Source organism: Parasteatoda tepidariorum, chromosome 6 (assembly GCF_982258835.1).
Source record: "Parasteatoda tepidariorum strain Cologne lab strain chromosome 6, Ptep-v5.0, whole genome shotgun sequence".
Classification (NCBI taxonomy): domain Eukaryota; kingdom Metazoa; phylum Arthropoda; class Arachnida; order Araneae; family Theridiidae; genus Parasteatoda; species Parasteatoda tepidariorum.
Window position 1 is genome coordinate 21,418,540 of NC_141760.1, and position 15,909 is coordinate 21,434,448.

General features: G+C 28.0%; 1 protein-coding gene across 1 annotated transcript in view; it reads right to left on the minus strand.

Annotated features, from left to right (window-relative positions):
* Patr-1 (Protein associated with topo II related - 1) overlaps positions 1 to 15,909 on the minus strand; it is a 46,477-nt gene that overhangs the window by 19,546 nt on the left and 11,022 nt on the right. Inside the window, exons 6-9 of the mRNA XM_043047409.3 lie at positions 9,190 to 9,291; positions 6,817 to 7,203; positions 4,277 to 4,349; positions 2,480 to 2,530 (exon numbers count right to left, since the gene is read on the minus strand). Coding sequence (XP_042903343.2) covers positions 2,480 to 2,530; positions 4,277 to 4,349; positions 6,817 to 7,203; positions 9,190 to 9,291 — 613 coding nt within the window. The remainder of the gene's footprint in view (positions 1 to 2,479; positions 2,531 to 4,276; positions 4,350 to 6,816; positions 7,204 to 9,189; positions 9,292 to 15,909) is intronic.

The following is a 15,909-nucleotide window of genomic DNA, read 5'->3' on the forward strand; positions in this document are numbered from 1 at the left end:
CACTCGCACAGCAGGTTGGCTAACAAAGGGCCGCACATGTATTTAGACATGTTAATGACAAATGTAATAATGTTTATTTAAACATTAGCGTTCCATTATTAGAATTCATTCAAAAATAAAAAAAACTTGCTATTTTATCATATGAACCATAGATTTATCAGAATAAATAAATATTGAAGAAAAGAAATATTTTTTTTTATCATATCATGCAATATGAAAACTCATTTTAGAATCAAATTCTAATAAATTAAAAAAACTGCAATGCCCACAGAATAAAAGTAGGAAAAAGTTTAGCCGTAATTAAGTAATATAAATTCAAATTAAATATTTTAATTGAAGAAAATTTATAGGTTTTAAACAAAAGCCTAAAATAAAAACAAAACTGTGATAGTTCAAAATAAAATTCAATGCTTATTTTGTAATGCACTTTATTATTTTATTTTATTAATTATTAGATTTTTTATATCGCAAAATTTTTCCTTTTTTTATCGAAAAAGATCACTGAAGCAACAAAAAATTGAAATCTAAACTACAAACAGTGAGCAGTTTAAAAATTCACGTTTTCCACCATTTTATGAATTTCTCAAGTTGCAATAACATTGCGTTTAAATTAGGGAGGGATGTAATGAGTATTTGGCCCTTCTGTGAAAAATTCAGTTGGTTGAACGATCAGTCAGAATATTTTTTAGAAATGTATTTTTCTAAGTTTTTTTTATTTTTGAAATTTTATAGATAGTATTACTTTTTTTTTTTAAATTACAATCAGACAAGTCAATTTTGTCATTTTTTCGATACTTTGAGAATTGAGAAGGATCCATTTTTTGCAGTTTTTATTATAACCCAGCATTTTAACAGAACGCCTCATACTATTAATTTATTATCACTCTTTCCCTGTACTGTAATATAAATAACCAGTAACATAGAAAAGTGTGATTTTCAGTATTAAAGTTTTGTTTCAGGAACTAAGAAAAAAAAAAAATTTCTGTTTTTCTTTTCTTAGGCATTTTTATTAGGACTCAGCATCTTTTTTAAAAATAGAGTTACAAATAAAATTTATTTTATAGCAATTTTTTTTCTTCTAAAATTAAGGCAATGAGAAAAATTTAAATTGAGATTTTCGGCATAAGATTTTCACTTAAAAAATTAAGAACATTTTTTCTATCTTTTTATTTTCTTTAAATAAAAAAAAAAACTTTTTTTAGACGTTTTCATTATAACGCAGTAATTTTTAATAGCATTTCTGTTGACTTAATTCTTTTTTCTTGGCTTTTTCTGGTAATTGAAAAACTGAGATGTTCAGCCTTAAAAAAAATTTTCAAAAATTAAGATTGATTTTTATGCTCTCTGTTTCACTTTTCGACATCTTCAAAAACGTTCTTGATTGGCCTTATTTTTTAGAGTTAATTTATGAATACGTTTTTCCAGGAAATACTATTCTGAGCATTGAAATTTTAGTTTCAGTGTTGCTATACAGCTAAAAGATTTTGCTATTTGGCCCCAAGTGTACGGCGTTCAATAGATTTTTTCTTCTTTTTTTTGCCGAATATTTGGTTTTTGATCAAATCAAAATTCATTACCACATTCGACCAAATCATATTCGTTGCGGAAATAAAAACGAAGGAAAAATAACTAGGATTTACGATAAAACTGTATCGTAATACCGTATCAAAAAGTGATTATTTAATTATGTGATCAATCACGTGTCGTAATAACATCATAGTTAAATAACGGGATCGTCAAAATCACGAGGAAAAATATAGAAATAATTAGGAAAAATATATTTATGCTGAACTCAGCACGAATAAAGCGCGTCAAATGCATGATTTAAAATTTGCATGTCATAACAGAATAATTGGAATTTTTTATAATACGTGGGAACGCATGGCAATAACTGCCGAGAAAAATTTTTGAAAAAAAAGAAAGAATTGCAAAAAAAGGATAAAAAATCACTTAGATTTAAGATGAAATAGTCACAAATAAAGTGCACAAAAAGTGATTATTTAAATTTGCGATCTCAAACTCGCGTCGTAATAAAAATTCGGAATTTTCAAAATTACGTAGAAAAGCGGAAATAACTGTTTAAAAAAAATAATCATTTATACTTACGATAAATTCGGCTTCAAGAAAGCGCGTTAAACATACATTTACTAAAGAATCTGTTAAAATTGATTGTGTCAAAACGCGATGACTTAAAAGTTCGATTAAAAATTGCCATTTTTTAAAAAAATTTTTTTATTGTGTTTAGAAACCCTCGCGGGCCGACTTCAGTAGTCGAAGGGCCGCAGGTTGTGCACCCCTAAACTATATTAAATAAATCAAGTATCTGAAAAGGCCACTAAGCTATAAAAAAAACTTTTTAACTAAATTTTAATGTCTTGTAATTAATAAGCACAAATTACTTAAGTTACACACAGTAAATTTAATACAATGCAATAAAAAAAAAGAAAAAAATAGCTTTGAAATGAATAATAAAACTTACTCATTTGAGCTTTCATGAACAGATATGGATCTGGTAAAGGACAATTGTTACCTAATAAAAACAGAAGGAGGGGAAAAAGAAAATCATATTAAATTGCTGGCTCATAACTTAAAAACCATCAGAAAATACAATAAATAACATAACATTTTTTTTTTCCTTTTCATACTAAGTTGTTATTTTAAGAAAAGACACAAAATATGGAATGTCGATAGCCTTAAGCATTCTGAATAAATGATCCTACACCAGCTTTTGTAATGTAACCTAAATTCAATCCTTTTTGTCATAACGTTTAGAATTATAACTTTAATCAAATATACACATGTCTTCCAACAAATATTATAATTTTATTTACATTTATATTTTCATTTGATACTGAAAATAGCATGTTTTATAAAATTATCATAAGAATTTATTACTTAAAACTCTTATAACTTTTAAAATTCACAATAAACAAAATATATGAACAATAACAAACTATTAGATTAAATTTACTTTCATCAATAAAAATTTAATCACATTATCAAAACTAAATTACACATTGCATTAAATATTTACACAAAAATTGTTTCACGGTGACACTTTAATTAAACATTGTTTTGCAAATAATTGCAGTTAAGTGTCTTAAAACTTAAATGAAAAACAGCTTTTCAAAGATAAGCTTTTTACTATTGGCACTTTCAAATGTAGTTTAAAATTATATCACAATTTTAATCCACAATAAAATAAAAGCGCAACAAAAGCTTTTTTTTAATAAAATTAATAGATTTCAAAATTTAAAAATTTTTTTTAATTAAGTTTACACCAGGGTTAGCCTAAGTGAACCCAGCATAGATATAAGCTGCAGGTTTTTTCAGATTCAGCTCACTTATGTGGAATTTTCATATTTTATCATTTTTAATCAATTTTCTTTGAAATTGAGCAAGAACAGTATCAAACGAAAATGTTCTTTTTTGAAATTATCGATTAATTATTAATAAATTTAACTTTGTAAGTATGAACATAAAATTATATGATGTAAAATATATTTCAGCTATCTGATTTCCGTGAACAAAATTTAACAAAGACTCTAAAAGTGCAAGATTTAAAAAAAATGTATTACTAAATTTTTATACATTACTTATCAAGAAAAATATTTAAGTGTATTATGCATGCACGTTATAGACATGGCATAATTTATTTAGATTGCATAATTTATTTAAATAATACATCGACAAATATAGATAACATATTATTCAAAATGTAAATATTTTTTTAAAAATTGCCTGTAATGAGTCTTTTAAAAAATTTTACTAAAATATTCTCATTTTATTTTAAGATTTCTATTAAAGACTATACCTGCTTCCATTTACTGTAGCTACTGCAAAAAAAAAAAAATCTATATTTTAAAGATAAAGTTTAGAAAATTGAACCCAGAAAATCATTAATTTAGAATAACTGAATTATTCACATCTCTTATGACAGCTGGACAAGAATATTTTTCTAATTTCAGATTACATAAGTATCTTTTATAAATAATCATTTCAGTAACTTAATCATTATGCAATTTATAATACAATCAAGCAATATATTTCATTTATGTACGATACATTTGAACAAGAAAAAAACACTTTTCCCTGAATAAAATTTGGTTTTTATTATGAAAAAACAAATGAGGGAAGAATTTTTTCTCTAAAAATTTAGTTTTGGTGAACCCCAGTTTTTATCCTTGTTTTCAAAAAGTAAACTAAAGGATAATTTAGACATAGTTTTTCACTCGTAAAAAAATCAATTAATTAAAATAAAAATCTTAAAACTTACCTAACATAGGACCTCTTACAGGTCTTAGAGGCAAGGCAGGCGATGAATGACTTGGAACATTTAAAGGAGATGGCTAAAAACAAAATACTTGACATTAATTAACAACTTATTTTGAAATGTGTTCATATGCAGCAGAAATCTTCCAACTTAACAATTGATTTTTGTGTATAGTTTTTATTAAATACAAATTTGGCAATATATGCGTTAAATTGAGCCCACTAATTACAATAATAATCATTTAAAGACTGCATTGAGATGGCAGAAAAATATGAATTTTATGAAGAATGTACTGCAGTTGATTAAGTAAATTCAGCTACATGTGCGATTTTTTCAAAACATTTAACTTTTACCCAAGATAATTAAGAATGAATTTTTATGAATCAAGAATTAATAAATACAGGAAAATATTTTAAATAATATTTAATTAGATTTTTTTTTTGTTTAAGAAAATAGATTATATCTAGAATTTCGAATAATAGTAAGAATTCTCATAAGAAATGTATTACTTTTTCATTGCAAAAGCATCTTAGCATCACTTGCATTTTTATATTACATTAAATAAAACCACATTTGTAAGCAAGCACATAATTGAAAACCAAATCTTTTGTTTGCATTTTCAAAATGCGCTTTCGTGTACAAGGACAGTAATTAAAAAAAAGAAACAGTAATGAAATTAAATTGGAAGAACACCATTTCTTTATAATTCCAAGGAATAAAAATTTAAGTACATCATTTGTTCTATAATAATTTAAAAACACAACATATATTGTTTGTTTTACATTTTAATATAATTTGCATATTTCATATAAATTGTTTATGGTTTGGAAATAGATAGAAAACAAGCTTGGTGACAATTTTTAAATGACACATAATTGTATATCTTGTGTCTGAGACCAATTAAATATTTCATCCAAACAGCACAGTAAAATTTCAGTTAACTTTTTACTCGGATGGAAGCCGTATTTTTGATTTCATTTTCAAAATATAGCTCATGATATCAACGAGTAATTAAAACTGAATTTTACGTACTTAAAAATAAACAAATATATAAGTAACCAAATTATCATTACCATAAAATAATGAAAACAAATATTTTAAGAGAAATATTACTTATAAATGCAAAAGTTAACCAATAGAGAATAACCCATATACTAAATCCTTTAAATTTTGCATAGATTTGAGAACAATTTCTTATTTTTGTAAATTATATTTAAGACAAAACTAAATATAATCTTTCTAATAATTTATTCTATACTTGATTAGGATTTTCCTAAATTTAAAGAAAAAATTTCCTATCTTTTCAACAACAACAAAAAAGAAGAAAAAAAGAAATTACAGAAAATTAAACCATATTTTTGTTAAATATGCAACTTGTTCTCAGAAATCAGTGTTTTTTTTTCTTAATTCAAATCAATATGTAAATATAAAATGCAATGGGAGGGAAAAAAAATAAATATATTTTTTTTTAAAATTATTTTATAATTTAAATTAACATGACTACATAGCAACCAATTTTTTACAAAAAACAAATGTAACAGCAGTGTTTTCACTACAGCACGAGAATCTTGCATATTTTTTTCTTTTCTCGCAATAAAAAATGACTAACGCGAGAAGTTCGTGCACTCTATTAATCAATTTCAAAATGCACGAATTTTGGAAAAAAATTTCGTCTTTTGCCATTTTGAATCAAATCCGTTTCACTTTTCTTCCTTGATCTTTCATTATTTTGAACATCGGTCCTTCCCTATTTATCAGTAATGTTCAGAACTGGCGAACAGCAGAACACCCCCCCCCCCGATCCACGAAATCCCTTTCAGAACACATTTCTCTGCAACCACGTGTTCACCATAGGTAAGGTTTCTTCATGTAAGACGTTTGCAATTTTTGTGCATGAATGTAAGATGGACAAATACCTTGTTAAGGCGACATCTTCTACTCCGTAACGGACAAATGAAAATTAAACAAATGTCGGTAGAAACGGTCAAAACGAAACAAATACTGATATTTTTCAGCCAAATAAATATAATAGCAGATGAAAAAGTAGATATCATTTTCCATATGATGATGCAGCAAAAATATTCATATAGAAGACGTGAAAAATGTATTATGATTAAAGAAATAATTTTTTTCAAAGTCTATTCGTGTTTTTTTAATTTTTAGAAATCTCACTTAACTTTTTGAAATCTCACCCTGTTTTTGAGAAAGGGTGAGAAATTTTCTCCCATTTTTTTTCTGCAATGAATACACTGCAGATGTTAAAATAATTTACTTATATTAGACTTTGAAGTATTTATTGCTATCATCATTACTAAGATTGTAAATTTTTCAAGTTTATTACATAAATTTTTCCAGGTTTTTAGCAAAAGAAAATGCTAAAATCAAATTCTTTGGCAATTTCAGGTTTCCAAATTCTCCCAAACCAGTAAAGAACTCTGATTAACTTATAATAGTGTAAAAGTTTTATATAAAAATATGCATTAAATAACTAAAACATAGTCGCTTATTTAGTAAAAATGCATATTAAATTTAAAAATTTTTACCCTGGGAGATCCAATGGGTGACATCATGTTCTGCGGCATTCTAGGAGGCATCATTCGAGGCGGAGGACCATAATTATTTTGTATATTAGGTGGAAAGTGCCTTGCATCTGAAAGCATTTGCCTTTCAACTTCCTCCCTCGTAAGCATTCGATCTGACGTTACTTTATTTTGAAATTGTCCCAAGTTTGAAAGTTTAGGAGGAGATCTGCTTAAATTATTTTGATTAGTCATGTTAACATTTGGAACAGATGGCCAGTTTCCGCTACTTTGTTGTTGCGTTGTTGGCTCCTTTGAAAGCAAATCTCTCTCAAGCTCTTCTGCCCGCCATGCTTTGGGAGGAGTTGTGAAAACATTATCAGAGCTTGAGTTAAACACATTGGGTGAATTCTGAAATGGAAAAAAATATTAACATTCCAAAATTGCATTTTAAATTTTCCAGAATTTAACTCAAACATTATGAAAAACAGAGAGACTAAATATTTTATACCCGGCTCAATACTTTCATTAAAAATAAATATTCAGAAAACAGTTCTGGTCAACAATTCTACCACCAAGATAGAGACAAGCTATTTTAAAGAAATATCTGTACAGTATACAGAATTAACTGCTTTTAATGAATATTTTTAGAATTTGGGGGGGGGGGAAACTGAAATAAAGAGTAACAAATTTTTATAAATATAATTTAAAAATACACATAAACAACTGCTCTGCCAACAACTCTACTAATAGGATAGATAAGCTATTTAAAAAAATATATGTATAGTATTCCGAACTGACTGTCTTAATTTATGTTTTTAGATTCAAGTCAGTTGATTAGTCAGAATCAAGAAGTCAGTTGATTATTTTTAAAATCCAGTTATCCTTTTATATCGTTAAGATTAAAAATATTAATAAAATTTACTTATTAAAAAATTATAATAATTACATATTTTATAAACAAAAATAAAATTATCTTTTTTTATCAATGTTTAAGGAGAAAAAAACTTGTAAGAACAAGGAGGAAGGATTCATGCCCATGAAAGCCAGTGTTGCCAGATAAGGGGTTTTCCCCCTAAATTTAGGGGGATTTTTTATCTTCAGTGGGTATTTTAGGGGAATTGGTTTTTAGGGGTTTGCTTTAGGGTTATTTGCGAATTTTACTAGTTTCATTTTGGTACCTTCTAATATCAAATTCTATAACTGAATGCGTGAGATGGTAACATGAAAATCAATATGTTAAACAAAAACAAAAAAGATTAAGATACAATTTTAAACTTTTACCCCTTTGTTGAATGTAGAAGGTTATTACTTATCTCGATCAACCAGTATGATTGGAGAATTTGAATTCAAATTAGTTAAAATTTTTAATGTGCATGGTTTAAAAATAATGCCAAAGGATAACGAAAAAGAGAAGTACGTACAAAAGTACAAGAAAGAATGGGAACCTGAAAAGCGGTTAAAAGGTTTAAGGGTAAAGGATTTTGTATCTACTTCTTCAATGTTAAAAATGTTTAACAGCGAAAACATATACAAATCAGAAAGTATTGACAAAAATATGTTGGATATTTTATCAAAAATTTAAGCATAATGTTAGAATTAAAATATTAAAAAAGACTATATCGTTGATAATAAAATATTTATAAAAAAAATGTGCAATGTTAAAAATTTGCAAAATTATTGAAAAAAAATATCTTAAATATTTTAGTAGAAATTAAAGATAATGTAATGATTGAAATGTAAAAAAGATTAATTTGTTGATAATAAAATATTAAAAAGTATCGAAGCAACGTTTTCTATATATATTATTTAACTTTTTTATTATTCTTTAATACTTATAAATCAAGTTAAAAATTTTGGGGTTTTTTTAAAAAATATTAGGGGATCTTACAACGCCATCTGGGGGTGAACGGTTATCAGCAGCTGGCAACACTGATGAAAGCAGATTCTGAGAAAAATCTATTTTGCACTCAAACAGAAATTGTTTTCTCACAGACCAGCTCATCTTCACTTTGTAAAAACACTTGGGGGAAATTGATTTCCCAGGTTGTTGTTTGGCAAAAATTAAGCCATTCTCAAAATGTAACAGATGACAATCCAATCGTAATTTTTGTAAAAAATTAGCATAAACTGTTCTTCCCTCTTTAATCTTCAACGATGAATGAGAAACAGACAAAGGGGTTGGTGAGCGAAACGAACATTTAAGGTCTAACTAAATTAAGAAACAAAACCAAAAAAAAAAAAAAAAAACAATAAAGCTAGTTTACCTGTATTTTTGCTATGATACAAAATGTAAAAATCATGTGTTGTACAATTAGGTTGATAGTGAAGGTAAACAATTTACACAATAATATTCCTTTTTTTAAAAATATATAAAAGATTAAGATGGAATCTTACATGTGAATAATTACTTTGCCTTTGACCAATTGATTGTAAAAAAGAAGTAATCCCACTATCCTTGGGAGTTGTGCTCCATATAGAGTGAGTCTTGGGAGAACCCTAAAAAAAGTTTCAATACAAAATTTTAAAAATCATACAACAAAAAATTCAATACAAAATTTTAAAAAAATGGTTTTATTAAATTCCATAATAAAATAATAATGATTTAGTAAACTAAAATAATTAGAAGAAATTTTAAGTTACAAGTCTCAAGTTACTTTAAGAGGTGGAAAACCTTTTTATCATGAGAGGTCACATTTAAAGTAGGCAATGATAAAGGAGGCTGCATGTGCTGATATACCTATAAATGCGACCTTCGTGAAATTATTATAGTTTTTGTATAGTTTTATCACTCTATTGCATTATCTAAGTATAATACAAAAAACATTAAGTCAATTATTATAATAAAAATTCACAATATAGAAAATGTTTGTATTCACATAAGACTCATAATTTATAATAACATTAATATTTAATAATTTTCATTTAACAACTAAATATATTTAAATACTGTTTCAAATATAAATAATACAGTAGAAGAGATTTGTATTCATACAATTTTAAACTCAAACATCCAGATTCGTATTCATGCCATGTTATATCCAGATTTGTATTCATGTTATGTTAAAATCAAACAGAGATTCATATTATAGTGATTTTTAAATTAAACATTGAGATTCGTATTTACACGATTTTATAGTAAAGTGTATAGATTCATATTCATATGACTTAAAAATCACATTGAGATTCATATTCCCACAATTTCAATAAAATAAAATATTGCATTAATATTTTTATCAAAAACATTGAAACATTCTGTGAATAAATGTTTGCTACATACACTTCTTTCTTGCTTATATTACAGGTATTTTTTCAATTATTTAAAAAGTGTTTAAACAAATAAAATTTCTGGATTTCTATTTTCAGCTTTTTTGTATTGTTTTTTTTACCAAAGTCATCCTTGTGGTATCACTATAGAGTTCCGTAGAGTTCACTGTAGAGTTCAATAAAAATTGAAAGTTTTTTTAAAAATTCAGAGATTTTCAAACGTACTTTGCTAAAATGAGGTGCCGATGGAAGGATTGAAACTAGTTGTTACAAGAGTTAATCAGTCTGTGCAGAAAGGTTTTTTTAATTGAGATTTTCTGTTTGTGGAAAGTTTTTAATTGTTTAACTCTGGGTACTGCATACCTTTATGATAGGTTAGCTAAAGTAACTTTTTACTGCATAATCTAGAGGGCAAGATTAGCGGTCGCCACTTGCCTATCAATAAAATAAAGTTGTCACCAATAATACAATACCAATAATAAAATTAAATTGTATAAGAATTACAACAAAATTTTAAAAAACGTAGCACTAATTGAAGGATAAAATTTACATGGAAAAACAGAAATTGAAATAGGCAAATTAAATGTAAAAAATAGAAAAAAACTTCAAAAATGAACAATGAAAGAATGCAAGTAATAAAGCTAAGAGCAGCTGCTGCAGAAATTCTACACTTAATATTTTATGTTCAATTAAGAGGCTTAATTTTCTAAAGTTAGTGATTATATTTCATTCTGATACAGAAGCTTGAAATGGATTATGAGAAAACTGGTCTAAAAAAGTATCATATATTCTTTTTCATTTTTTTTTTAAAATTATTTTCTTTAAAACATGATATGTCATAATAATAATAATATATCATACAGGGTTCCCACTCTATGATGAGATTGAAATTCAAGGACTTTCCAGGACTTTTCAAGGATCTCAACAAAATTTTCAAGGACCTTAATCTAAGACCAATTTTAAAAATTATTCTCTTCTATTTTACTAGAAGCAACAATGTTTGTTGTGGCAATAATTAATTTCAAATATAATACCTAAATGCTTTGCCTATATAGAAAGAAAAGAGTATATGTATTATGGACTAAAATTTATATTTTTTTAAAAACAACCCTACTGGTTTTACATATTAATTCACAAAATCATTTTCAGCACAATCTATAACTAATGGTAATGAGGTGTTAATGGTGAAATCCTTTAATCCTGTGTATTTCCATGTGAAGGCTGCATGAAAGACAGAGCTAAATCTTAGGTATTCCATAACCCCTCCTCTCCTCTATTAAACATCGTTTCTGAAATTATTCATCCATAATTTACACAACCTTCTCTAAATGTTATGCAGCAACAATTCTTTCAGAAAATAAAAATTAGAAGGAACATATCCCATTTTCAACATGTTTAAAAGCATTATTCGTTATGTGTAATCCACAACTGCCAATGAATATGACCTGGTGGGAATATTTCTCTTTTAATTCACACTGAAGCTTCTAATAGAATTTCCAATGGACATAGGGTTCATCCATGGATAATTGAAGAATTTTAGAGAGCTTTTAACCATCATCCATGCATTTGTAAAAAGAGGACAAAATATTTTCTGCAGTTCCATGATCCATAAATTGGGAGGTAAGATACTTAGTGCCAACTTTATTATCAATTCCTTACCATAATGTCCATCTGCTTAGATTGTAGAGACTGACTTAACGTCTCATCAAAGAGTACAGTGTAGCAATCAACATTCTTCAGCTCATTTATAAGAATCCCTTTGAAGTATAGTGCCAATCCAAAGGAGCCCAAATAGGCTCACTTTGTGGCACTACAAAAAATTGTCTCGCTATACAGCTATCAGCAAACATTTTGGAGAACAATTTACTAATCCCTTCACAGGAGTTACATGAATAATTACTAGTGATGCACTTCAGACTCCAGAGAATTTCAGCATCAAGCACATTCCTTTTGACCAGATAAGAAGACAATGTTACCTCGGCCACTAAAGTTTCTGTTTCACATGGGGCACACGATGTTGAAGGAGTATTTACACCAGATGAATTAGATGTTGATGTCTTTGGAAAAAGAGAACTCAGGACATGAGACTGCTTTTATGTTTTACCTTTCTTTCATGTGTGATATCAGAGCAGATTCTTCCATTTTCGCGATATCGATCTCCTTCATGCAGGGCCGGATTTACGTATAAGCTAAATAAGCTGTAGCTTGGGGCCCCGAGATAGCAAGGGCCCCCAGATCCAACTTTTTCCTTCTTTTTTTAAAGTTTTATTCGAAGCTGGAGCCCTCTGAAGCCTAAAATACATTTTTTTTTCCTTTTTGCATTGGCGAACGCTTTTCGAAATCTAATAGAAGTGTTTACAAGTATAAAACAATTGTTACTTTTTTAACCAAAAGAGCAATGAAAAGGCCTTTTGACTGATGAAAATATCCTGTAGCTTTCGTAGCTACCAGTGATGGGAGTAGTCCATGGATCCTTAAAAGCGGTACTCCATGGAGTAGTCAAATAGCCGCCTCAATTTACACTGTGGGAAATGTTTTCAGCTTCTTTAAATTGCTGTGGGCTCTTTAGTCCACAGAAACACCCTTTTGTCTGATTTCTGGGCAAAAAATTTCTAGGGCTGTGGGAGAATCTTGTTTAGGGTCACTCTGTTTCGAGATTTCCGTTGTGTCTCATTGTAGTTAAGGAGCTTCTCGTTTAATTTTAACTTCTCTTTTTTTCAAAATATATGTTTTCCAATTTATTATAAAAGCTTTTTTTCCTTTTAATTATCCTAAATGTTTTAACTAGCTTAATTGTTTAATTTACTTAATTATTGTAATTGATTTTAATTTGTTATTTTCCAAATTAATAGTGCATGAATCCGTGAACTCCTTTCTTTATTTATTAAAATGGTGGGCCACTATTCAATTCCCACTTTGACAGGCCCATCTGTCAAAATTCTTGATTTGGTTTATTTTGGATGAAATTGAGATAACAGATGTGGTAATTTTACTTACTGCTAATAGACAGAAGCAACATGTGATATTGCTTGATAGAGCATTGAAATCAAGTGATGATCAGCTAAACAAATGTTTAAATATATATGTAAAAAATATTGTTCAAACCTCCTGTCTGACCAAATTTTCCATGTATCCCCGAAATATGAATTATGTTTAATTTGTAAAATATGATATTTCGTACACAAAATTCCTTTATTTAGTTTATGATTTTATTGTTTATTGATCATACTTGTTTCTATTTTTAACTCCCTGATTTTTGCTGTTATTATGTGTTTAAAGTTAATAGGGCATCCAAATTTTTTAATTTATAAGGATTTCAAATTTTTAAAGCAAAGTCGAAATAACTTCTTAATTGCAAATTGAAACTATTTATAAAATTTTGGCTGATTTGTTTTTATTTTAAATCTGTGCATTTAATTTAATAAAATAAAAACAAATAAAAAATAAGTTTAAAAAATATAAATAAATGGTTAGATAAAATATAAAACTGTGTTGTCAATGAAAAGGAACATATCTTTTAAACAATTTGAGTATTAATAAATTATTTAAAAATAAACAATTTTAAAAGGTAGAAAAGTTTTTTGATTTGTTTAAAAGGCAAATTTTGTCCCATCATTTGATCAAGAGACTATTTAATATCTGTTTCTAAGAAGCAGTAGGTCGGGTGTGTGGATGATGTAAGTAAAAGAGGCATACAAAAAAAGCCAATTTAACTTCAGTTAATGCCCTCGATATTATATTTTTAAACTCCTGGCAAAAATGTAGTAAAAAAGTTATACAAATTAATTGTCGCAAGCAAATTAATATTAAGTAAGAACGAATCAAAATGATATCGAAATATGCTGAATCACTAATGAGACAGGCGGGATGAAAGACATCGAAACCAATTTGATTAAATAGTAAAACTAGAAAGTGTTTCAAAAATCCGGACATGTATCAGGCTTCAATATTTTTTTTACTGCCACAAAATTTATCACGGACAATTCGTTAGATTTCAATACGGGTTTTTCTTTAATTAAATATTAACTAATATTTGTCTTTCCAAGCTTTTCATTCTGTAATAACGGATGTCAAGCATTTAAAGTATCCAGTTCAAGAATGTCAAGCATCCAAATAACTTCATTTATTAAATTTGCAAAAAAAAATAATAATAATAAATAAATGGCAAGGCAGGTGTGTATATTTGGGGCTGATGATTATGAAATCTAACACAAAACTGTGAGATCGCGGGTTCTATTCCAGCTGATGACAGTTTTTAATTATTATTTCTTAATACTGAAAAATGTATTTCGTATTTTTTTTTAAAGTATGCATGTTAAAAACTAATAATTTAACAAGTATTTAAAAAACTAGAAAGCTACACCCCCTGTTCATTTTGCACACTAACCCTCATGGTTGCTTCTGATTAATCATTGCAGATTAAGAGGAAAAACGGTTTATTTCCATCTTTTTATTCTACAAAAATTACGATTGAATTTCCATTTACATTTTGAAAATGACTAAAATTTGGCAAATCAATAAAATTGGTACCTCCTGCAGAGTTATTACCCAGTGAAGATGGACTCAAGGGCACTGAGTTCGAATCCCAGTGTTGACTGGTCGATACGAATTCTACACCTGGCTTACACCAGCCACTGTGCCGAAGTAAAATATCCTCAGTGGTAGACGGATCATAGGTCCCCTTGTTGTCAGACTGACAGTGGAAAGCTTTTGTGGTTTTCCTCATCATGTAACTTAAATGCTGGTCAGTTCCATCAATACGTCCCCCTCCAAGACGAAAATTTCTTCCAATACTTGATCCTGGAGTTCCCATGTGTTCTGAATTGAGTTTAAAATTAGAAGTCTACTAAGTTGAACATTAGTAGTCGTAAACTCGAAATTGAGTTGGCTGTTCAATGACTATTATAAACTAAACTAATAATTTGGCCGGGATAGCCTGGTTGGCAGGGCGTTGAACTCGTGTTTGTGAGAATGGGATTTCGAATCCAGCCGGCCGAAGAATACCCATGTATAAAATGGTGACTGGTGCAAGTTAAATCTGCCGTGGTCACAAAGTCCTTTAAGTTCTCACAGCAAATCAATACCTCTGGGTACTGATACAATTCTCTTGTCTTCTGGATTGAGTTCAAAATTATAAGGTGATTATTCAATATTATACGGAGTTAAACATTTGTAGTCGTAAACTCAAATTAAGTCGGTTGTTCAACGGCGGTTATAAAAAAAAACTAAAACTAATAATCAAATTGTATTTTCTTATGTTCTTTCTAACTCCATGCTTATTTTTGACACACCTTCATAATTTCATGTTTCTAAGTCATAGAGCAGCAAAGCGAAATGTAACGTTTAAAAAAAACAATTAAGAAAAAAAAATTCGCAAAAAAAAAATCATTTAAAATTCCAAATAACATAGATTCAGAATTTCAAGAAAAAACACTCTGTTAAACATATAATGGCTCTTCTAACATACCAAATCTTTACTCTGTGCTTATGATGTTCTTAAAATGAGTTTCTGTATTTTTCCTCGTTCAAAAAAATATGTGTAATAATAGAAAGGCTCTACATTATAGTCCCATCACAATCAATATATTTAACAATCAAGCAATATTATCAAATTTAAATAATATAATGTTAATATTCAGCAATAAAAAATACAACAGTTTACTTTAGGTGTATAGAAATAGAATTGAACTCAAAAGGGCCCCATCATTTTCAGTAGCTTAGGGCCCCGCCAAGCTTAAATCCGGCCCTGCCTTCATGCATAATCGGCACTTGGCTCTGAACTTCTTTTCGGGCATCGATAAAATCCATTCTTTATAAGCTTGATTATCCATCCATTGGGGATTAAAATAG